Source organism: Eptesicus fuscus, chromosome 16, assembly GCF_027574615.1.
Source record: "Eptesicus fuscus isolate TK198812 chromosome 16, DD_ASM_mEF_20220401, whole genome shotgun sequence".
In the NCBI taxonomy this organism is placed as follows: Eukaryota; Metazoa; Chordata; class Mammalia; order Chiroptera; family Vespertilionidae; genus Eptesicus; species Eptesicus fuscus.
The window spans coordinates 34,899,395-34,924,581 of NC_072488.1; the positions used below are offsets into that span (position 1 = coordinate 34,899,395).

At 38.4% G+C, this 25,187-nt stretch overlaps 1 protein-coding gene across 1 annotated transcript in view; it reads left to right on the forward strand.

Annotated features, from left to right (window-relative positions):
* Positions 1–21,591, forward strand: part of PAPOLG (poly(A) polymerase gamma) — a 40,440-nt gene extending 18,849 nt beyond the window's left edge. The window contains exons 9-24 of the mRNA XM_054728016.1: positions 1,117–1,255; positions 2,365–2,437; positions 3,220–3,340; positions 3,713–3,797; positions 4,203–4,256; positions 6,633–6,752; positions 7,662–7,771; positions 9,779–9,900; positions 10,126–10,298; positions 10,695–10,783; positions 10,864–11,081; positions 11,617–11,682; positions 11,865–11,921; positions 13,615–13,709; positions 17,656–17,836; positions 20,073–21,591. Of these exons, the coding sequence (XP_054583991.1) occupies positions 1,117–1,255; positions 2,365–2,437; positions 3,220–3,340; positions 3,713–3,797; positions 4,203–4,256; positions 6,633–6,752; positions 7,662–7,771; positions 9,779–9,900; positions 10,126–10,298; positions 10,695–10,783; positions 10,864–11,081; positions 11,617–11,682; positions 11,865–11,921; positions 13,615–13,709; positions 17,656–17,671 (1,538 nt within the window). The 3' untranslated portion in view covers positions 17,672–17,836; positions 20,073–21,591. The remainder of the gene's footprint in view (positions 1–1,116; positions 1,256–2,364; positions 2,438–3,219; positions 3,341–3,712; positions 3,798–4,202; positions 4,257–6,632; positions 6,753–7,661; positions 7,772–9,778; positions 9,901–10,125; positions 10,299–10,694; positions 10,784–10,863; positions 11,082–11,616; positions 11,683–11,864; positions 11,922–13,614; positions 13,710–17,655; positions 17,837–20,072) is intronic.
* The last annotated feature ends 3,596 nt before the right edge of the window (positions 21,592–25,187 follow it).

The window sequence follows — 25,187 nt, forward strand, 5'->3', positions numbered from 1 at the left end:
TCTGAAATTGATATATAAAAATTTATATTTTTTCTCTTAATGGGATATAAAATCATGCTATATTATATAATTGGAAGTATCTTAAGTTTGCTGAAATATGGTAATGCTTTTTTATAGATTGCTATAAGAAATAGCCATACAAGAATTGAGTGATCAGTAATGTGCTGTGCTTTATGGAAAATTCTAAAGTTATGCAAATTATGCAGAATAATTATGCAAAATACTAAAGTTAGTCCCCAGCTTTACACTTGATTTTTAAAATGCCCATGAATATGATTACTAATGAAATGTTTATTCTTCCCTACTTATAGAACTCTCCAGATATCTTGCCTTTTTTCATTTCTTTCTCAACCGTAAATATTGAAATGTGGGAGGTTCCAGTGTCATATCAGTGGAGTCTAGTTGGGCAGTCAGAATTGAGATAGGGAATAAGCGTGTCTGTATTGGAGGACAAAGTAGGGGGCTATGGTAAGCAGGTTATGGTTTACTAATAAGATGAGGCCTAGCATGAAGGTCTACTTATTGATTTTAATGTGTGTTTTTTAAAATATATTTTTTATTGATATCAGGGAGAGAGAGAGAGAGAAACATCAATGATGAGAGAGAATCATTGATCGGCTGCCTCCTGCACGCCCCCTACTAGGGATCCTGGCTGCATCTCAGGCATGTGTCCTGACCTGGAATCAAAGTCTTTTTAAAAAACAACAACGTATTTTATTGATCTTTTACAGAGAGGAAGGGAGAGGGATAGAGAGCTAGAAACATCAATGAGAGAGAAACATTGATCAGCTGCCTCCTTGCACACCTCCCACTGGGGATGTGCCCGCAACCAAGGCACGCGCCCCTGACCTGAATCGAAACTGGGACCCTTCAGTCCGCAGGCCGACGCTCTATCCACTAAGCCAAATCAGTTGCAGCTGGAATCACACTCTTGATCTCCTGGTCCATGGGTTGATGCTCAACCACTAAGCCACCCCAGCTGGGAGATTTTAATGTTTCTATAGAGGGAAAGAGATCTAAGCAACAGTCTTATGAAGGAAGTAATCCTGTTCTTTAGAGTTGAATGACATGGATAGTAGGTCCTAACAATAATTAACAAATATATTAATTTTATAGGACGTGGTATTTATTCCAACATGCTGGGATTCCTTGGTGGTGTCTCTTGGGCAATGTTAGTTGCAAGAACTTGCCAATTATATCCAAATGCAGCAGCTTCTACTTTAGTTCATAAGTTCTTTTTAGTGTTTTCCAAGTGGTAAGTATTCATATGCATACTTTCACTTATTTACTAACCTCTGCCTATTTGGAAATTTGTTTGGAAATTTAAGAGCTATGTCTAGATTTTTTTTTTATTGTCTTAACATTCCCTTTTTTAAAAATTTATTTTGATTAATCCTCACCCGAGGATATTTTCCCATTGATTTAGATAGAGTGGAAAGGAGGGAGGGGGATGGGGGCGAGAGAGAGAAACATCAGGGCTGGGGACTGAACCTGCAACCCAGGTATGGGCCCTTGACCGGGAATGGAACCCGAGACCCCTTGGGTGTATGGGCCAATGCTCTTAACACCTGCCAGGGCTTACATTATTTTTTCCCTTTTTTTTTTTTTTTTCATAAGGACAGTAGTTCCTTCTTTTAAAAAAAAAAATATTTTATTGATTTTTTACAGAGAGGAAGGAGAGGGATAGAGAGAAACATCGATGAGAGAGAAACACCGATCAGCTGCCTCCTGCACACCCCCTACTGGGGATGTGCCCGTAACCAAGGTACATGCCCATGACCGGAATTGAACCTGGGACCTTTCAGTCCACAGGCCGACGCTCTATCCACTGAGCCAAACCGGTTTCGGCCCTTTTTTTTTTTTCTTTTTTCATTAAAAGTTTAAAAATATCAAATATGAGGCAGTGTTGGGACACCAGATGTCACTTTCCGGGGGTCTGTAAATGTGCATCTTTAGCTTGAAAGAGTGGTCACAATACTAGCCAATTACTAATTATGTCGAGGTCGTTTAAGATCTCATGTAAAATAGATATTATAATCATAGCTGCTTCATGGGTTTGTTAGTATTTTCAGTAAATATTAACTGTTGCTGTTGTCAGAGTTAATCCTTGAAAGTAAATGAGAAGGAAAGGAAACATTCTGATTTAAATTAGATACAGCTAATGGGCAAAACAGTATTTGCCCTTTCAGAGAACACTGCTTTAAAATGAACAGCTTTTTTCCGTTTTTTTGTGGTTTTTTTTTTTAATGCCAAATACACAAAACTTTTGCTGTATGAAAGTTGGAACAAAGTCAAATGATTTTAACATTTTATATGGTTGCCGAGGTGAGGTCCTGTGTGAGCTAATCTGTCTTATCATGTTAGGGAATGGCCAAATCCTGTGCTGCTGAAGCAACCAGAAGAAAGCAATTTGAATTTGCCTGTTTGGGATCCTCGGGTAAGTGACTTATTATAGAATTTCATTAAGTCTTTTATGAAAAGGACAATTCTCTAAATTATAATCTAAAGATAATTCTTCTTGTGCCTGCTCATCTTCTTTCTAATGTAATTATAGTCCCTTCCCTTCCTCTGCTGTATTTTTTGGTGCAGATAATGTGTTTTTCCAATGATAAGCCAAATGTTATATCATTAAAAATCACCCATATAAGACTATGGGAGTGGGTGTATCAACCAAAATGTCATAATCTATTTTTAAAACTGTCTTACAAATAATTTCTAATACAGTACTGAAGCATATATGTAAAAGATTTGCTTTGCAGTACAATTTAAAAAGCAGATTCATGGTTCCAAAATAGCATAAGTCTCACTCACCTTGGATTTTAATTTGCTTTTATAGTAATTGCTCATTTCTCTGAGTAACATAGGGGAAGTCACCCATTAAATAGGTGCAGAAAGAGGATTGAGAACCATTGGACCAGACAGTGCTTATTTGCAGCTATGATACTGTATTTCCCTGGTTCTAAGAGACTATTGTTTATAAGGTGCACCATCAATTTAACAGCTTTTCAGGGGGAAAATAAACTTCTGCAGCGTTTCCATTGACTGTCAGTCACATCTGACTTCAGAAATAAATGTAGTTGAGGAGGGGAAATGTACTTTTTAGAATTGAGGAAATGTAGTATTAAATTTATATTTCATATTCTTCAGACTTTTGGGGAAATGAAGTGAGGACAACTGAAATAGGAGAATAGATCAATTATTCTGCTTCTAATTTCACAGGTAAATCCATCAGATAGGTATCATCTCATGCCCATAATCACCCCTGCCTACCCACAACAGAATTCTACGTATAATGTGTCCACATCAACTCGAACAGTAATGGTAGAAGAATTTAAACAAGGTAAACCTATTGGCCCTATTGCCCTTTAGATATTCCCACAATTTTGGTTGACAACAATTTTATTCTATTTTGCAATTACTTGTGCCTCTTATTTCTTAAAATTCTTTCAAATGTGTATTTATTTTTTCAATAATTGGTTTTCCAAAATATATTATAATATTAAGGCCAGAAATGGAATCGGCCCAATCTGGTTGAAGTTGACTTTTATGTTCTGAGAAAGAACATAATAAAGTTACTTTTTTTTTTTTTTTTAACTCAAGAATTTGGTGGGATTAGAGGTTTGGGGGTAGGGTAATACAATAGTGCAAAAGCTGATAATATGATAGTCATTGTTTAAAATCTTTCTCTCTCTCTCTCTCTCTTTAAACTTAGGTCTTGCAGTCACAGGTGAAATTCTTCAAGGGAAATCAGATTGGTCCAAACTACTTGAGCCACCAAATTTTTTTCAAAAGTATAGGTATTTGAAATTTTCCATTTTGTATATGTGTGTATAAACGTTTTGTATGTGTGTGTAAGAACGTTAAACTTATTACAAAGTTAATAAATGATAGGTCACACTTGTCACATATATTTCAAATGAGAGAGGATAGGTTACCAGAACTCCTAAGTGATATGTTTCTATATTGTAGTAGCACAATATATAACCCAGTGTTAGTGGGGGTTTTTTGTTTGTAGTGAGTTTTTCATTGCAGTGTCTAGAATTAATTTTGTAAAAATTAAAGTATGTTTTGATTTTCATAAACTGTGTGCCTGCATTAGCTCTTTTGTTCATTGGGAGAAAGAAAAAGTAAGATGGAAAAGCAGACACTAACAATGTTTATGGTTTTTTATTCCCCTGATTGTTGCTGAAAATTCTTCATAGACATTATATAGTATTGACTGCCAGTGCATCAACAGAAGAAAACCATCTAGAATGGTAAGACTTATATTTCACGTTCTCTACCTACTGTTATAAATGGTAAAGCACCATATAAATATGTTACCACCATAAACACTTTATCTATTTTCAAAATTATTAAATCTTACTAATGATTTTTGTACATGACCATGGAGCATCACCCACTGATTTATATATTGTCTATGGCTGCTTTCCTGCTACAAGGCAGAGTTGAACATTTGCAACAGAAACAATGGAGCACAAAGGCTAAAACTTTTAACTGACCTTTTATAGAGAAAGTTTGCCAATCTCTCATTTAGATTACCTTGAAGAATAATTCAGTATTTTATATAACTACTGTTGGAGCACAGACAGTTATAATGTGTAAGCTTTTTCTAGTGTTTAAAAAAATGTAAAAGTATTCTTGTAGCTGGTATTTCTAATTCTTAAAATCATTAAATTAATATGATAGCTGATAGCAGTCACATTTCTTAAGTGAGATAGAAAGTTGCAGAAATCTGATGAAACTTTGGATATTTTAGGAGTATCTGATCAGATTTTAGTGAATTTTTAAATGCAATATCTAGTATCAATTATGTGAAAATCTTAGCCTTTTAAAAAATATTTATTGGTGAAAGAGTATTATATGTGTATTTCATAAATTAAGGGCCAATTACTAGCTTTTTGGGTCACATTTAAACATATCTTACCTTTTTAAAGAAATATATCTTTATTGATGAAAAAGTATTACAGGTGTCCCCTCCCTTAATTCCTCCCTTTTCTCTCCTCCACCCAGATCCTGCCCCACCCCAGGTCTTCACCACCCTATTGTCTGTGTCCATGGGCTATGCATACCTTATGTAATAAAAGGCTAATATGCAAATCGACCAAACGGGAACGACTGGTCGCTATGACACGCACTGACCACCAGGGGGCAGACACTCAACGCAGGAGCTACCCCCTGATGTCAGTGCGCTTGATGCTCAGCCAGAAGCCAAGCTCATGGCTGGTGAGTGCAGCGGCGCTGTGGGAGCCTCTCCCGCCTCCGAGGCAGCACTAAGGACCCCTTGGGGGATGTCCATGATTTCCAGGTGGATATCCCCCAAGGGGTCCCAGACTGAGGGACGCCCAACCCCCCAGTGCATGAATATTGTGCACCAGGCCTCTAGTATGCATATAAGTTCTTTGGTTAATCTTTTCCCATTCCCCCTGCCCCCTTCCTTCTGATCCGAGATTAGCCTTAGAATCTATATCTATATATATAAAAAGCCAGCAACCAGAATGCTGGAATGACCAGTCGCTATGACGCCCACTGTGGCCAGCAAACTGGCCTGATCAGGGGGTGGGTCCAGCCGGCCAACCTCCCGCAGCCCTTCCCCCCAGCCAGCCCTGCCCCCTATGGGCCCCTCCACCCTGATAGGCCCGCAGCCCCTCCCCCTGTCCGGCTCCACCCCGATCACCCCCCCACCCTAATAGGGGGTGGGGCCAGCAGGCCAACCTCCTGCAGCCCCTCCCCCTGGCCAACCCTGCCCTCGATGGTCCCCCACCACACTGATCGGCCTACAGTCCCTCTCTCCAGCTGGTTCTGCCCCTGATCACACTCTCCCCCCCCCCTCGTCACCCCAATAGGGGATGGGGCCAGCTGGTCAACCTCCTGCAACCCCTCCCCTCGGCCCCACCCCAGGTCAGTCCCCCCACCCTGATCAGGGGCAGGGCCCGTCGGCCAACCACCAATGGCCCCTCCCCCAAGCTGCTGGCACCTGATCGGCACCCCCCCCACCCCTCTCAGCCCATGGGGTCAGCCGGCCCACAGCCCCTCCCCATAGCCAGCCCCGCCCCCAATCTGCCCCCAACCCCAATTGGGGGCGGGGCCCACTGGCCAATCACCCATAGCCCCTCCCCCCCAGCCAGCCAGGCCCTGATCAGGCCCCAATTGGGGCAGGCGGGCCGACCAGCCAACCTCCCACCATCTCCTCCTTCTGACAGGCCCAGCCCCAATCTGCCCCAATTGGGGCCAGGCTGGCCGACCCCACCCATGCACAAATTCGTGCACTGGGCCTCTAGTTTAGACATAAAATTTGAAAGTGAAAAAAGATTTAGAAACAAATTAAACATGCTCACATCAAGACTATTTTATGGTCTTTACAGGTAGGTATGGTGTTTATAGGTATGGTCTTAACAGGTAGGTATTAGATCAGGAATGCATTAAATAAATGAGTTCTTTTTAAAAAGGGGGAAAAAAGAAATTGACTAAGTAATTGTCATTTTTACTTGAATAGTATTTTAAAGAGTCACTAATATATTGGACTGAATTTTTTAAGTGAATATGTAAAGCATCATAGCTGATAGTGCTATTTTGTTTACTTGGATGTAGTTTCCAAATTTAATATGGAAAAATCTTGTCTTGTATTTTAGGGTTGGATTAGTAGAATCTAAAATCCGTGTGCTTGTTGGAAACTTGGAACGGAATGAATTTATTACTCTTGCCCATGTAAATCCCCAGTCATTCCCAGGAAATAAGGAACATTATAAAGAGTGAGTTAATTATTTTTTAATATTATATTTCTTAAATAATATTATTTGACATATGCATTGTTTAAGATCAGTTGTGAAACTGTTGTTTAACAGGCATTGCTGGGGGGTGATACATTATGTATTTGAGTAGTCATACATTAAAACAAAGTACATGCGATGTTGGTAGCTCATAGACCCCAGCAAAAACCCCATCACTATATTTGGGGCATCTTTAAATATATATTCAGTAAGTCATTTTCAAAGTCATTTAATCTTTCTTTTAACAAAATAGTGTAATTTACCAATATTCTTGGTGTCAGTTTTAAGAATTTGGCCAAACCATTGAAATTTGTATTTATCCTAAGCCTAATATATAAAAAGCCAGGTGCCATCATGACCGAAACAATCTGATGGACAACCAAACAGCAGGTTAGGGAGCTGAGGGAGCGGGAGCTGTGGGCCCCCGGCCGCTCATGGCTTGGCGGTGGGAGGAGGGAGCTGTGGGCCCAAACGACCAAATGACCGGTCTGGCTCTCACAGCGTGGCAGGGCAGGGCTGCGGAGGCTGAGGAGCCTTGTGGGGCGGGGGGGCTGTGAGCATGGAGCTTCCCAGGGTGGCTGAGGCGGAAGAGTATCGCGGGACAGGCACTATGTGAGCGTGGAGCTTCGTGGGATGGCTGAGGTGGAGGAGTGTCACGGGGCATGGGTGGCTGAGGCCGAGGAGCCTTGTGGGCGGGGGCCACGGAGGTGGAGGAGCGACACTGGGCAGCGGACATGGCCCTGATTGCAGCTAGGCCTAGGGACCCTAACTGCGCATGATTTAATCGTGCGCTGGGCCTCTAGTACTTTCATAAAAACCCAAGTTTTTAAATTACCAAATAGCATCTATAAAAGTGTAAAGAATAAATGGAAATTTAATTTTTTTTTACAGCAATAATTACGTATCAATGTGGTTCCTTGGAATAATTTTTCGGAGAGTAGAGAATGCAGAAAGTGTTAACATAGACTTGACATACGATATACAGTCATTTACTGATACAGGTAAGACTTTATCATCATGGAGCTATGGTTCTCAACCTTGGCTCTAATGCAGTATTATCTGCCTAGGATCTGGCTGGCTGAATTTTTAAAGTTCTACAGTTGGTTAAGTGAATATGATACATCCATTTTATGAAAATCTATGCTATTAAAGTGAAGTCATGTTGAAACAATTTTCATGACATATTCAGTAGGAGGGGAAATTGCGGAACAGTGTGTATAGTGCACTACTATTTATATAAGTAAAGAATATAAGCATGCTTGCTTAGAAATAGAATATTTCTGGAAGGATATATACTAAAAACAAAACAAAACTGACAGAACTGGTTGCTTCTAGGTGTGTTCAGGGGACAGGGATGAGGAGATTTTATTGAATACTCTTGAACCCTTTGAGTTTTGTACCATGTGAATGTATTATCTGTTTTAAAACAGAAAGAAGATTAAAGAAACTCTACAGGTGATTCTTAGTGTGCACAGCCAGGGCTTGTAATCACAGTCATAAAAATGACTTGATTTTTTCTTTACATGAAATATATATCAGTCAGTACAGGCTTCCTAAACGTTTCACAATTATTCAAGAGTGTCTTTCACATTTAGCTCCCTAATAACACCTCTCTGGAATATCTTAATATATCTATTATAAATTTGGAGTTGTCTTAATCTGGAATACTGTACATTCATACTATCAATATTCTTGATTTGACTCCTCTGAGTTTTCCAAATTCTTTTGAACTAGCCCTCACGTTTATCATGAAAGTGCACATTCCTTATATCACCTTAGGACTACTGAATCACACTCTGGGAATGGAGCCAGAGAATCTGCAAGTTGAAAAGCACTTCTGGTGATTCTTTTATCAGCCATCTGGAATGAAAACAGTCATAAATTTTTCCATTCTAATTTGAGCTCAATTTTAAAAAATGAAGAGGTTGGGAAACTTTAATATAAATTTATAAAATGTTCTCTAGGTAGAGATACTGAAACCCTAAGAGATTAAATGATTTACCATATTTCACAGTAGTTACCATGCAATAGAAGCCCTCCATCCCTGTTTTCAGAAAGCTTATAATGTAACTAGAGGCCCAGTGCATGAAATTTGTGCATTGGTCAGGGTCCCTAAGCAGCTGGCAGCAGCCGGCCCGGTATTCCCTCCCTCCCCCTGGCTGATCCCGGCCCCCCTGGTTAAACTCCTGGAAGAACTCCTGGTGGAGGGGACAATTTGCATATTATACTTTTATTATATAGGATTGGGTAATCACAGTTAACATACATAATTTATGCAGTAGTTAATAAAACTGGTTTTCTTATAAGGTATGAAAAGCACTAGGGTGGGAATCTAGGGTTGTGTGTATTCTGATCCCAGCAAAGGTGCAGGGCTGTCCAGTCTCATTTCCCTACCTGTATAGTAAGGATGTACTTCTAGATGGTTTCTGACATTCCATGATTGACGTAGTAAAAGAAGATTCCTGGATGGGGAGAGCTTGGATTGCATCTTGGATATTTGGTATAAGGATTAGCTTAGACTAGAGAGTTAGAAACATCGATGAGAGAGAAACATCGATCAGCTGCCTCTTGCACAACCCCTACTGGGGATGTGCCCGCAACCAAGGTACATGCCCTTGACTGGAATCAAACCTGGGACCCTTGAGTCCGCAGACCGACGCTCTATCCACTGAGCCAAACCGGTTTCGGCAGACTTTGCAGTAATTTTAAGAAGGGATTTCCTTTTGGGAAAATAGCAGAAAACAAGATTAGAATAAAACCTTTTTTTTTTTCATATATTGTTAATGAGATTTGATTTGGAGAAAGTCTTAGAAGATGGACATGAGAAAATCAGTTAGTATTTGATTAGGACTATGACCTAATAGTCCTAATCAAGTGTTTTAGAAATATTTGTTCTGTAAAGGGGGTTATTTGTGTTTGTGTAGCAATGAGTAGTATGCATTTCAGAAATAGTAAACAGTTCTTGGTTCAGAAAGAAGTTTCCATTTAACCTATTGATATTGTTACAGTGTACAGGCAGGCAAACAATATAAACATGCTAAAGGAGGGAATGAAAATTGAAGCAACTCATGTTAAAAAAAAACAACTTCATCACTATCTTCCAGCAGAGATCCTTCAAAAGAAGAAAAAGGTGAGTTTGTAATCTTAACTCTCCAATATGGTTCCAGGGACTAAATTTGCATTCTCACAGCTCCGAAACCTATTGAAAAGAAAGAGGGGCAATACAGACAATTCAATCTAAGACCAAAATCTCACCTTCATTAATCACAAAAGATATTTTGTGTTATATGTATTTCAGAATTGAAAAGTTGTCTCATTCACTTTTTGAAATCCTAAAAACTTTTCTCCCTTTCAGCAAAGTCTTTCTGAGGTCAATCGTTCAAGTGGACCTCAATCCAAAAGATCATCTCTGGATAGCAATTGTTTGGATAGCTCTAGAGACACTGATAATGGAACACCTTTTAATTCCCCAGTGTCTACAAACAAACCTTCCAAGCCTGATATTTCTCCTTCAGGAGAAACAGAAAGGTCTGTATTTCAAAATTGTCCTTTCAGTCTTCAGTTTATTTGAGGATAATGTAAACTTTTCTATACCTTTTCTAAATACCTTTTAAAATTGTTAAATTATTTTATTTTTACCAGTTAGTTTGTTTAGAAATACGGGAGAATGTTTGATAATCTTATGGGACATGCTGTTGGTTTATGAATATTTGGGAGTAGGTTAGTACACGGAAATGCACATTTTTTTGTTGAAATTTTTTTCTCTTAATTCTCATTGGGTCATCTGCCTTTTCCTCCCCTTTTCTCTCCTCAATGAAATATTAAAGTAGGAGTACTTGAAAGAAGTTATCCTAAAATGTTAAAAGTGTTTTAAAAAAGTAAAATTTTAGTCATTTAGTGATGTTAATTTAATACTGTTAATAGGAATAACACTGAACCTGCTGCCGTAATTGTGGAAAAGCCATTGAATGTTCCGCCAGCTCAAGGACTATCTATTCCAGTCATTGGTGCAAGTAGGTGTCTACACTTTTGCTAATAATGATTCTACTACATATATATTTAATTACTACAGTCTTTCTTTTTTCCTTTTCAGAAGTTGACTCTGTAGTAAAAGCTGTTTCACCCCCAGCTGTGTGCACCATTCCTACTGTAGTAGGACGAAATGTTATTCCTAGGATCACAACACCCCACAACCCTATCCAGGGACAACCACATCTAAATGGGATGGCAAATATAACTAAAAATGTGCCCAAAAGGTCCCATTCCCCATCTATAGATATGTCTTCAAAGAGATTAAAAGATATAGAAAAGGTAAAGTTGCAACTTTAGTGGTGATTCAGTAGTTGATTTTTTAAAAAATTAACTTTAAGAGAGTACTAAAGAAATTTATAATTCTCCATAGTTATCTTAGTATTCTATTATGATTTGACTATTCACAAAGAATATTTACCCTCACCCTAAAGGAACAATTCTAATTGTTCATCCTAAATTCAAATTATTAATGTATCTGAAAACTTGAATGATTAATATAAGTTTCTTCTTGACTTCCACAGAAGTCAATATTGGCAACTAAACAGTCATATTTATTGTGTGTTATAAGTTGATCTCCTCTGCCTCCAGTAGAGGGTGGTAAAACTATTTTATTTGTTATAAACTGAATTGTGATAACCAAAAGATCATTCAAACTAGAAATTAAGGGTAGTTGGTTGAATTCAGGCTAATGTAAATTCTTATATGTTTGTAAGTAGTTTTGATGATAGCCTAATCACTAGTTTCCTGGTTTATATAGGTTTTTGTATATTTTTTGTAGGTAATAATAGCATTCATTTTAATGTTTATATTTTAGTTTATTCGACTTGAATCAAAGTTTAAGGAATCGCTTGCTGCTGAAAACAGAAAAAGAAAATCAATGGTAAATATATTATAATGGTGTGCTTCAAAATACTTTTAATGAGGCATGTATCAGGAAAAGTACCATATTTGAAAGTGGGTCAGATCTCTCTGTAGAGTTTTGTTATATTTTATTTCATGTAGAAATAAGCATTTGTATATAGGAGAGAAAGTTTACACTTATATATAATTTTTTTTGTTTAGGATGCCATTGGGGGAGAATGTATGCCTATTCCAACTATTGATACTTCACGTAAAAAGGTAAAACAGTCTTATTGATAGGTAATATAAATAGGTTAAAATGCATAGTTAATGTATAGGTACAAAAAGCTTATTAAGAGCCTAGCACTGGGTAAAGGGAAAAGGTAATAAGATTTTGTTCCTATCCTTAAAGACCAGCAGTATAGTTGGGAGTGGAAATAGCAAACAAGGTATATGATCCTAAATATATGTACCTCAGAAGTCTAGAAAAGACGAAGTAGTTTAAGACTTCATGATTTATTCATATTATGTTCAGTCTTTGTTTTTTACTTACCTTTAAAGAAGTAGTTTAGTGCCCAGCACTTGATAATATATCTTTTGTCATGCACCATTGCTTACTGTCAAAATTTAGGTTTGATAATTAGGAACCATATTTATTGATATTTCGAAGGAATCAAATGTACCTGTATACATACTAAGTTCTTAAAACATGAGCTAAAGACCCCTAAACCTCAATTTAAAAATTTATTTTTCAAAGAATTACCATTTGAAACTAATAATGTAGTATTAGTAAGCATGTCAAACTGATAAGCAGGCCCTCAAAAGTCAGCCTTGTGTAAATCAGAGATAGTCTTTCTCTGAGAGTTTATAGTGAACAAAGAACAATATGGCTTATTTTCACACGCACAACTACCCCATTAAAGAATACAGTGCTTCTTATCAGTCAGCTGTCACCCTACTAGGTTCTAAAGCAAAATAGAAAGTATCCTCATATTTTATATTAGTTGTAGAATTTGTAAAATTGCTTTTAACATAAGAGTGGGTTACAAAAAATGTGGGTGTGATAATGGAAGAAAAAGCTTTGAAATGGATATTAAAGTATGAAAGCATGAAATGACATGTCTGGGTTTTGCTATAAAATATTTCATGTACAAAGGGTAAGACCATAAACCAAACAAATGTGGCAAAATGTCTGAGTCTTGGCTGTGGCATCTAAGCCTTCATTGTCCTATTTTCTACTTATATATATGCTTGAAATTGTTCATGTTATTTTGAATGGATGTGTGGATATCAGATTATTTGTTGGGCCAAGGTAACATGAAAGAAAATTTAACTCTTGCAATCATCTTTGACATGAAGCTAACATACTGTTTCCATTACACAAGTGTGTATTTTAGATGTCTTCATTTCTCAACTTCTTAGACTTTGCCTTCATTATTTAATAATCTGTAGTATTCTCAAATCCCTGATATACATGTCCCTGAATTTCACCATCACTGAAGTTACCTTGCCTGACTGCAAAGTCATTTGTCCTGAAAACTTAACAGTGTTACAGAAACCAATTGAGGGATGTAACCATGTATCTAATTTTTTACACCTCACACCCCAAGAGTTTCCTATTTAGTGACCAAGCTCTTCTTATTTCTCTGTACCATTGCCTGACTTTGATGAGGACTATGTTTTATATGTATTTCTCAGTCTAGAAGTAGTGATTGATTTAACAAAGTCCTCTTTCCTATACATCACACTCTTTGCACTTTTATCCTTCCTATCCCTCTGCTTTTCATCTCTTACTGTAAAAAAAAAAAAAAAAGTCCCCCAAACAAGAAATGCTGTGAACATTGGGATAAAATATTCAACACAGACTTGAGTGTTTAGGAGATTAAGGATTTGGAAAAAACTCAGTTATGATTGATTTACTGGTTCGGCCTTACATTTGCTTTCCCTTCTTTGTTTCTGTTTCTTTCTATAGAGACTGCCCAGTAAAGAACTACCAGATTCATCATCTCCAGTCCCAGCAAATAACATCCGAGTCATCAAAAATTCTATTCGACTGACTCTTAATCGGTAAAAGCAGTGCCTCCTTATTTAGGTGAATATGCAATCATTAGTGACACAGATGCAGCCACTTTTTTAAAAATAAAAGTGGCTGTCATACATAAAATAAGGTGAAAGTTATAGTCATCAATCTGACAACCTTCAAGTGGTTTTTGAACTCTCATACTTTGATCTGCAGATGCTGTAGCATCCTCTCATTGATTGCTACATACACTTCTCTGAGGATCACGTGCTGTCAAATTGTCATCTGTAATATTATGGCTTTGTGTTGGAGGTTTTACTGCCTTAACTTTTGATGCTTAATTCTCTATTATGGGAACCAGTTCTTGGCTCTTTGGACACTGATAAAACAAGTCCTGACCTCCCCTTCCCCCCTTTTTTCTTTTTTTCTTTCTTCTTTTTTTTGGTCTTATGTTGTAATCATTGTATAAAATTGAAAAAGTTGAAAACAAACAAAAAAAATTGTCTTGTAATTTTCCAAATGTTAACACATTTACTTTAGCATTGAAACCACTTTGTGAAACATGAGGTAAATGAATGTGAGGTATCTTTCCTGCTTTCCTCATTTGTGTAGATGTACTTAATGTGTTCTATTGATTTAAATTATTTTTTTCCAGATTGGCACATGGAATATTTAAAAAAAATTTTGTGTGTGTGTGTGCCTTTCTGTCCAAATGTTCCATAGCTACCAGGGAGGATTAGTCTAGTGATTACATAAATTTTCTATATTTTGCCTCCCATGGAGGCCTTCAAAATGCATCTTTATCAAAATAGAACCAGGATACTAAAAATCAGTATATGAATGGTGAAATTGTTACATATCGTATCTCATGCCATTCTTGTTAGCTGGCTGGTATTTTTTACTGAGTAGCAACTCATTCCAGCATTAACAATAAGATACCTTTAAGTATGGCAAACTTGTATTTTTGAGGTGTAAATTTAAATTGGCATGATAATTCCTGACCATCACTTACCCCACAACTTCACACATTTTCTTCACGGACTAGGCATGCAGAAATAAGCAGTGGATTTTATTGGGACCTAAAGGCATTTTTGAATAATATTGTTAACAACCATTAATTGGCTCAGGACCTTTGTAAATTTTATTTAATTATATGAGTTGTCTTTTTTTACACTGCTTTTTTCAATGCATTTCGTAATATTTTTTAAGTTTCATGAACGCATGCTCAGTTTATTAAAATCCATAACCATGTATTTCTTGTAATATGTTGATTCAGTGTTTTGTAAATGAAGTCGTATGTATTTTCAGAGTATTTTTGTATGTACTGTAAGATACCATCTTTTCAAAGAGAAAACTTTAAAACCTTTATTGTCTCTCTAGTCTAATTTTTAAAATATGGATTATGCTTGAATTTTTTTTAAAGTGAAGATGTATAGATTGATTACACAGCAAGGAATGACTGGTATATATTACCTTATTTAGCTTTCACTCCACATTCAGTAGGTCCAGTAGGAAAAACACAAAATGGTACATTTGAATAATGCAGGAAGAATACTTGGTTGTGTATCTTACTAGGACTTATGGGATAGCTTTTAGCCAATGGAATAATAGTCCATTTTCTCTTGTGAGCCCTTTACCATTGATTGAAATACTTGAATTCTGGTCAAAGAACAGTATCCTTCTCCTCCCACTCCTGTTCCATGACCCTTGTGTCTCTGAAATGAAAAGTCTAGTGTTTCACTTGTACAAAGGAAAACTTCTTAGAAGTAAAGAAGATCAAGAAAAACATAATCGTTCTGTTATTCACTTTTGAGAAGCATGTATATTCTGCAGCTTTGGGGGTGAAATTTTCTACAAATATCAAGACCATCTGTTCTAGTGTGTCATTTAGGGTCACTGTTTCCTTGTTGATTTTTTTTGTTTGAAAGATCTATCCAGTGAAGTCAGTGGGGGTGTTAAAGTCCCTTACTATGACTGTATTGCTGTCAATATCTCCCTTAAAGTCCTCCAAAAGTTTTAATATATTTAGGTGCTCCTATATTAGGTGCATATATGTTTACCAGGGTTATATCCTCTTGTTGGATTGTATTATGTAGTGACCTTCATTATCTCTTGTTTTGGCCTTCATTTTGAAGTCTATTTTATCAGATGTTAGTATTACTACCCCAGCTTTCTTTCATTTTCATTTGCATAGAAAAATTTTTTCCATCCCTTCACTTTCATCCTGTGTGAGTCTTTTGTTCTGATGTGGGTCACTTGTAAACAGCATATATATGGATCTTGTTTTCTTATCCATTCAGCTACCTAAGTCTTCTGATTGGAGCATTTAATCCATTTACATTTAAGGTTATTATGGGATAGGTACTTATTTATTGCCCTTTTCTTTATTTATGCTTTTCTCTGTTTCTTATTATTACAGCAGTCCCTTTATCATTTCTTGCAATACTAATTTGGTGATGATAAACTCCTTTTGCCTTTCTTTTTGGTTTGGGATGCTCCTTCGTCTATTTTGAATAATAGCCTTGCTGGATAGAGTAGTATTGGTTTCAGATTCTTGCTTTTTGTCACCTTGAATATTTCGTGCCATTCCCTTCTGGTCTATAGTTTCTCTTGAGAAATCAGCTGACAGCCTTATGAGAATTCCTTTGTAGGCAACAAATTGCTTTTCTTTTATTGCCTATAAGATTCTCTTTCTTTAGTTTTTAGCATTTTAAGTATGTGTCTGGGTGTGGACTCTTTGGGTTCTTCTTGCTTTGGACTCTGCTTCTTTAACTCGTGTGACTTTTTCCTTTACTAGGTTTGGGAAGTTTTGTGCCATTATTTCTTCAAATAGGTTCTCTACCCCTTGCTTATTTCTTCTGATACCCCTATGATACAGATAGTGCTGTTATGTTTCATGGTATCCCACAGCTCTCTTAAACTGTCCTCTGTTTCTTTTTGTGTTTTCCTTCTGATACTCTGAGTGAGTTTTTTTCTACCTTATCTTATAATTCGTTGTTCTGATCCTCAGCTTGCTCTAATATCTTGTTTATTCCTTCCAGTGTATTCTTTATTTTTGCTATGTCATTCTTCATTTCTGACTAGTTGTTTTTCATAGTTTCTGTATTTTTTTCATGCTGTTGAGCATCCTTACAGTTATTACTCTGAATTCTATATCTAATAAATTGTTTATCTCCATTTCATTTAGCTCTTCTCTTGTTCTTTCATTTGGAGCTTGTTTCTTTGTCTCCCCATTTTGGCTGCCTGTTTGGGTTTGTTTCTATGCATCAGGTAGATCTGCTACAACTCCCAGGCTTGGTATGTGGTGGCCTTATGTAGTGGGTGACCTGTGGGGTCCAGTGGCATAATCTCCCTGATCACCAGATCTGGGTGCTCTAATAATGTTCTTTGTACATGTAGCATGGACCCTCCTGTTTTAATTTAGTCTTGATTGCTATTGGCTCTTGAGTGCATGGGCTCAATCCTCAGGTTGGCTGACAATGAGGCTTAATCCCCAACACAGCATGCTAGCTGCTGTGCAGTTATCACACAAAGCGAAATTCTCTGCAGAGTTTGGAGCCTGCCAATATCTCCCTGTGGATAAGCTTGTGGAGCTTATTGGAACCTACTCTGTTGTCTGAAAGCTGGCCACTGGGTTTATTGGTTTGGGGCCTCTTCAAATAGTCACTGGTGCAGGCCAATGTCAGATGCTGTTTGTGACAGGCCTTGAGTACCCTTGTCTAGAGCTACCAATGATCCACAGCTTGTGGCTCCCTCTGCTGGACAGGATGCATGGGGGAAGGACCAAGCTGTGCACCCAGGTCTGCTTTTCTTAGCCCAGAGCCCAAAGGCAGGTCAGGCAAAGACTCAAAGCACCCAGAGATCCACCTCTATCTATAGGATGATTGTTAGTCTCAGTCACTTAATAAGCCTCAGGCTGTAGACCACAGCCCACCCTAAACCTAGGGTGGGGTAAGAGGGTTTCTAACAGGTGGGGCAATTTCTTCCCCCCAGGCTAAGGCTGCATTGATGGGAAAGGTCTGCCTGAGATAGGTGGCTTCTGCAGCATGGGGGAGTGACTCAGCACAGGGATCCCAGCGGCTATCCTCTCTGCTCTCTTCCTGCTGAGTCACCAACTCCAGACTCTCCTCACGCAGCTCTAGTCCACTCTGCCCTCCCACTGCTGGAGCCCAAGGTAAGTGGCTGCAAATGAAATTTAGTATGTTGGCCCTTTAAAGGTATGTCTGCGTTTCTAGCTCTGTGTCCCTGCCCAACAGAACCCAGGTACTTTTCACAGCCAGATGTTACTTGGCACCTTTCCCAGTTCTGGTGCTCTGGGCCGGGGAGCCCGGTTTGGGCTTCCCCAGACTTCTCAGAGGGAAGCCCCCGGCAAGTGAGATCCCTCCGGAACCTCAGCTGCTGCCTGTGAAGCCTGGCCAACCCCCTCACACCTCTGCACCTCCTATCAGTGTTGATGTGGTCTCCTTTTTACATCTTTGGTTATAAGGATTCTCTCCAGCTAGTCTTCAGTTGGTTATTCAGGATGATATTTTTATATTTTAGTTGTAATTCCAATTTGGTCCTGGGAGAATGTCGCTGTAACTTCCACTTAATCCACCGCCATCTTGCTATCTCCCCTTTATTCACTTTTTACATAAGAAAAGACAAGAATGGAATCCCACAACCAAGTTGTAGCTTCCTTAGCAAAGCAAAGCTGTTCTTTTAGCTGAACATTTCCAAGTCAATGTCTTCCTTTTCAGTTTTCACAGTGTCTTCACTTCCCGGCCTTGGAGTCAGCTTTCACGTGGCGGGGCCCTGATTATGGCTGTGCTTCCTTCTCGAGTCTTTATGTTTTCCACTATTCCTCACTACATTCTCTGCATGCTGGTGCCAGTGCCATATCTCTCTGAACTTCCACCTTGGTTTCTGTGTTCACCATTCTGACCACATCCTGCACTCGGGCAGATCAGGTTGGGGGATGGCCCGCACACGTCCCACGTCCCACAGGTTGCCGTATGTGGCCCCCGGCTTAGACTCCTCCCGTGCATGCAGTGCTCTCGGTCCCTCTCCCAGTCTTTGCCTCGGCTCTGGTGCTTCTCCAAGTCATGCCCTCAGGCTTTGTCCCTCTTCCCCCATGGCTTCTCTTGTCTCTGTTCCTGCAAGGATGATCCCTGGAGCTGTGGCTGGTCTCTGTCCCCCACCCTCTCTCTGTTCTTGGCCTCCTGGTCTGGGTCCTTAGAGTTCTGCAGCTTGTACTTTAAGACATCCATTTCCAAGTCCTTGTGTTTCTTACTTCCCCTGGGAGTACTCAACTGTGCAGCCCAAAGGTGTTTTCTGAGGTCATCTGCTTTCCATGTATCAGCTTTGGTACTTTTGCGTAGGAAAGCTGTTTTCTTAGCTGAACCCTTTTCTTTATTAAAATATTTTTGTTGTTTATGTTTTTGAAACAATGAAACGCCTATTTTTCAATATCATATACAAATTTCCCAGGAGACCAAATTTTGCTTAAGGGCCTGAGTCCCAACTCTTAATGGTGTGAGGCAGTTGCAAAATCCACAGAAATTCCACAAATGGGCTCTGGAATTATGTACATTAGTCATTTCATTTTCTGCATTAATGCATTTTGAATTTCTTGTATCTCCTTTTTATCTGGCTGAAGGAAGTTCTTCAATTCTCTCTCTTGATTCTGGCTCATTAGTGCGAACATCATCCTCTCCATCACAGACCTCAAAGTCATCTTCATAGTCTTCGAAATTGGCCGTGTAGTTAGTCATCAGCTCAAACATTTTCTAAGTTGATGTTTTCCTTTCCAATTTCCACAGTCATCACTTCGCAGCCTTGGAGCCATCTTCCACGTGGCGTGGCTCTCGTCGTAGCAGTACTTCCTTCTCAAGTCTATCTTTTCCACCATTCCTCACTAAATTCCTCTGCATGCTGGCGCCAGGCCCATTTCTGTTTGAAATTCCACCTAAGTTTTCTTTGTTTACCATTCTGACTGCATCCTGCACTCAGGAAAGTCAGTTTGGAGGGTGGTGGCCTGAGCATATCCAGGCCCCACCGGTTGTGGTGCATGGCTGCCAGCTTGGGCTCCTCCCTCCACATGTGGTGCTCTCAAGTCAGACTCTGGTCCCTCTCCCAGCCTTTGCCTCAGCTCTGGTGCTTCTCCAAGTTATGCTCTTGGGCCTTGTCCCTGAGCTTCCTTGTCCTGGATGCTCTCTGGAGCTTTGGCCCATCTCTGTCCCCTGCCCTCTCTCTGCACTTGGCCTCCAGTCTGGGTCCCTGAGCTTCTGCTCTTTGTACTCTGGGATGTCTGTTTCCGAGTCCTTATGTAGCTTCTTTTCCTTGTCTTTCTTATCTCCCTGGGAGTACCTACTGTGCAGCCCTGAGGTCATCTGCTGTCCATGTATCATCTTTGGGTTTTCTCTTCTCAGGCTCCATCACCGCTTGCTGGCCCAGGAGGCTGTTCTGAGCTACGCGCCCAGGAGGAGAGGGCAGCGTTATATCTTCCTGTATTCAAATATTTTGAGATTTGTTCTACCAATACTCTATTTGAGTAAAGGTGAATGATTATGAAAGGACTAATTGTCACCTGACTTCAAACTTTGAAAAATTCTTTAGTAAGGGATTTGATTAAATTTTATATGTGATGGATTTGCATTTTTGTATTCAGTATCTACCTATTATCCCTTTCTATTATCAGTCTTCAAAGTCTCTTTAAGAATTCTCTGTACATCCATGTTTACCTGTAGTATATAAACAGATTCTTTGGAGTGATTAGTGGAGTTTTTCTTTAATAAGAAAGCAATAAGCCTAAACCTCATATTATAGTATAGTCATTTCTCTTGTTTTAAGGGTCCATTCAACATGGGGTTAAGACATAGTCAATGGTTCAAGTTGGACCTCTCAAAGATAGCATTCTTCAGCCTGTTTAGTAAATGGGAGTTGATGAAATGCTCTTAAGATGGTGGGTTTGGTTAAAAATGAAGTGTTTTTTATCCAGAATGGTAGGTAGAATGTTCAGTACATTTTGTTACCATTGTAGGAATCTTCCATTGTACTGGTTCCAAGTAAGTAAAGGTAAAGTATGATCTGGGGGTATATGTTATGTTACGAGGGACTAAGTAAATGTGTTGGATTTCAGGTGTGAAACTAAGAAATATTTTTTAATATATAAAATATTTTTTTAATATATAAAAGCCTAAGTGTCCAACTGACCATCCGACCGGTAGCTATGACATGCAATGCCCACCAGGGGGCAGACGCTCAACGCAGGAGCTGCCGAGCTGTGGTGACTTGGCAGCTGTGGTTCTCAGGTGATGCACTGGAATTAGAGAGGAGGGAGCCCAATTCTGGGGTGTGTCCCCCGAGAACCGCCCTCTCGCAATCCGGGATGTCGGAGATCTGGTTTCGGCCCAATCCCTGCAGGCCAGGCCAAGGGACCCCACCGGTGCATGAATGCGTGCACCGGGACTCTAGTTCATTATGTAGACATGTTCATTTTCACGAGGGTTAAATTTTCATCTCATTTTTCAGTGACTGGCTCTGAAAATTAGTATATATCAAAGGCAAACTATTATCTGCTAATTTACCCTTGGGGAAATTTGAGAGGTAGGGTTCATGGCTTAAAATCTTTTAACATTGGGGCAGGAGAATGAATTTTAAAACACTACGTTGGTGCTTACAGTAAGAATAACTTTGACTTACAGCAGCATTTTAGTAACATTAAAATGCTTACTCTAACAGAAGCAGTAAAGTGAAACTAGGCTAAGATTATTTTCCACTGTCCCACAGCTTTGAAATCAGAATTCCTGGACCTTAGGGAATCCTTTGCAAATGTATGTAAGAAGTTTTTGTTTATATGCATTTTTTCTGGGGGGGAATTCAGCTTTCATCACCTTTTCAAAGTGGTTCATGACTCTAAAAAAAAGGGGTGGGGAGGACCACAGCTATCCAGAATGAATAATCCTGGACTCGGGGGAATTTTTTTCCATAAGATTTTTCTGTGGTATTTTTCTGAAAATGTACTATGGCTCCTAACTAGTAAAGTGGGCTGATGGAGTATGCTGAAACACCAAATTTCTCTCCAAGTTTATTTATATATTTCAGATGAAACTTAGTCAGTATTTAGAAAAATGCTTCCTATTGGATTTATAAATGTCCTCGTTAATTTAGATTCATCAACAGGGTCAAACTTTAGTTCAACAAATTTCAACCTAAGATCAGAGTAGAATAGCTTATAATGGCCATTAGAAATGGCAAAAAGTACAATTAATCATTAAAGATCCTAATCCTTACGATTTAAAGTATCATTAAAGTTCTCTTGTTCTTCTGTGTTTGTGGTTCAGACCAGAACGTATACTGAACAGACCAATAGAACTTTAGTTTAAAAAATATTTTTTATAAATAAAATAGCATTTAAATAAATGTCTATTAAATCTTCCAAAGCTTAGAATTTAGGACATGATGGGTTGATAAAAATTGCAGATGATGGGAGAAAACCAATCTTAATAATGGTAACTATGTATTTCCTGGGGATTTTTTCAAAAAGAATTATACAAGGTCATATCCTTCCCAAATTTCCTATTTTTCTGAAATAACTTCTGAAGTTAGTTGAACATAAGATTATCAGACTTGCTATAATTTTTAAGCTATTGCTACATTTTAGCAAAGATCCACATAATTACTTTATAAACTATTTAGGATATCTTTGAGGTAAATGGTGCTACATCAATCATTCCACAGTGTTATGTAAAATGAATGCAGCTGTTTGTGTAATTCCTTTTAATTTTTCTTGCCTTTTATTTGGATTGTCTTATTTCTTAGTTGTACACATGAGCCTCATTTGTCTGAAATAAGTAATCAAATAAACTTGCTTTGATAAATAGGTGTTGATGATTGATATTATTTGAGAGTAATTTTACTTATTTTTCAAACTGACAGCCAGTTGGGTCATTTACCACTCAGAGTGTTTTGGGAAGATAATGATATCCACTACCTGCTTAATCTGAAAGTGAAATTCATACTCAATTTGCCTCACAGGAATCACTTATTAAATATTTGTTATCAAGCAATAGCATTTGCCTCATATATTGAGGGCAAAATTCCGTCAGCCTTGTGGTCAAGATCAGGTGACCAGAGTCCTCTACCAATGGCTAGACAGAAGTACATTTAGCAATCATGCCTTTAGTACTGTCTACAGAAATACATGTTACAGAGCTGGTTACATTCTTGTTTCTGGAGTGACTTTTTTTCATAGCCAAACCACATATCTTGAATACTAATAGTACTGAATCCACTCTACATCATTAAGATTATTAGCAAGCCACTCATAGCACCAATGGAAACACATTTGACATTTATTACAATAATTAGCAGGGCCGCCTGTATCGATTGAGCAGTGGATAACAGAAGGGCCCCTGGTACTCACTGGTGAAGTGTGGTCTTCCAGATCGGGTTGCCAGCTGACCATCCCTGGAGTGTAACTTTCTAATTAGGGCAACTCACTTATCCTAGGATAAAACACAAATATCCCCCTATGCTGAAATGTTTTCAAGTAAGTTAGCATCATAAGTTCTTTGTGGATCCAAATGCATTAAAGTATTAAGGTCAAAATAGAATTTATTATAAATCACATGTTCTAAAACTATCAAGCCATAAGATCCAGCCAAACTTACTTATTAGTCCTTAAAAGGACAGGCTTCTAAACCCTAATGATTGGTATTTTGGGCCTAATGGTTGCATCAAGCCTTCCATGTGAACTTGGTCAGAGTGATTCAGCCTACATTCCCTAACATGTTACTTGTACCTTTTAACATTTTAATTCTAACTTGTGTAGTGTTCACTTTACCTATTTATTTGCCCTGATGAGGTGGTAGATTTGAGAGTAGTAACCTTTATCCAAGAATCTTTTATGTAGTTGGATGCCCAAAAAATGCTGAAAAAGAAAATGTATGAGTCCTGCTTGGTTGGTTGTTTTTGATCTTTTGGCTTTTATTTGTTTTTATTTATTTGAATAGGATTATCTAGAAGAGAGGCCTGATGAAAGAACTAAGATGCAGAGGCAAATAAAACTTAGTGAAAATCATTAAGACATGTTTTTCAAACTTTTCCAACTGTAACACTGAATCAGAAATACATTTACATTGCAAGTCAACACATGTATACACACATAAATGAAAATATTTGCATATATACTTTATATAATCAAAACAAGTTTCACAAACACTGCTTTCCTGACTATGTGTAATACAGGTTGATACTTTATTACTTTTTCAGCACAGGTATACACACACAAATGAAAATATTTGTATATATACTTTATATAATCAAAACAAGTTTCACAAACACTGCTTTCCTGACTATGTGTAATACAGATTGATACTTTGTTTTATTACTTTTTCAGTGCTAGTTGTGATTTCACTAAGGTGTTTTCACAACATCTCCTGAGTCATGACCTACACTTTGAAATACATTGCATTAGAAGTTCTTTTCCCAAAAATTCATCTCCAAGTTCTTTCCCCAAAAGTTTGTCTCAAACTTGGATCATCTTTCTTTATTCAGTCTGTTCTAGAATGCAAACTGGCACAGGAAATAGTACCAGAAAGGATAGTATAAAGCATGTGGAAGAAATAGATGATGAAGTATATATAGTTGTTCCTTTCTCCTAAGGAAAAATATTACCAGGAAACTTACATCTTTGTATCAGTCGGTAATTTTTTATTTATTTTATTTTTTTAAATATATTTTATTAATTTTTTACAGAGAGGAAGAGAGAGGGATAGAGAGTTAGAAACATCGATGAGAGAGAAACATCAATCAGCTGCCTCTTGTACACCCCCCACTGGGGATGTGCCCGAAACCAAGGTACATGCCCTTAACCGGAATCGAACCTGGGACCTTTCAGTCCGCAGGCCGACGCTCTATCCACTGAGCCAAACCGGTTTTGGCAGTCGGTAATTTTTTAAAATGTAAAAGCCAAAAATCAGCAAAGAGCAAGAATCGGGACATTTAGATGGTATTTATTTTAGTCCAGGTCAGTTGACCTCTGCTGGCCAAGGGATATCAGCAATTCAGAGGTCAACTGAAGAATGACAGACATCTTATTAACCAAAGCCACTCACATGAGATTCATACATTGCTCATTTAGAGAATTCTATTGTACACAGCTCCCATATAATATCCCAGGAACTCAAGTATATTAGAGAATTGAGGTCCAATAGTGAGAGTATTATCTCCCATTGGCTGGTGTGGCTCAGAGGTTGGAGCATCAGCCTGAGCACTGAGAAGTCACAGGTTTGATTCCCAGTCAAGAGCATGTACAGCATGTACCTGGGCTGCTATTTGCTCCCCAGCCTCCCATCCCATGTGTGCTCAAGAGGCAACCAGTCAATGTGTCTCTCCCACCTCTCCCTTTCACTCTCTCTGAAAAGCAACGGAAAAAATATCCTCAGGTGAGGATAAAAATAAAAAAATAATAAAAGTATTACTATCTCCTGAGAAATTCTAGATCATAATTATAAAAATGTTTAACATTGACTAAGCATTTA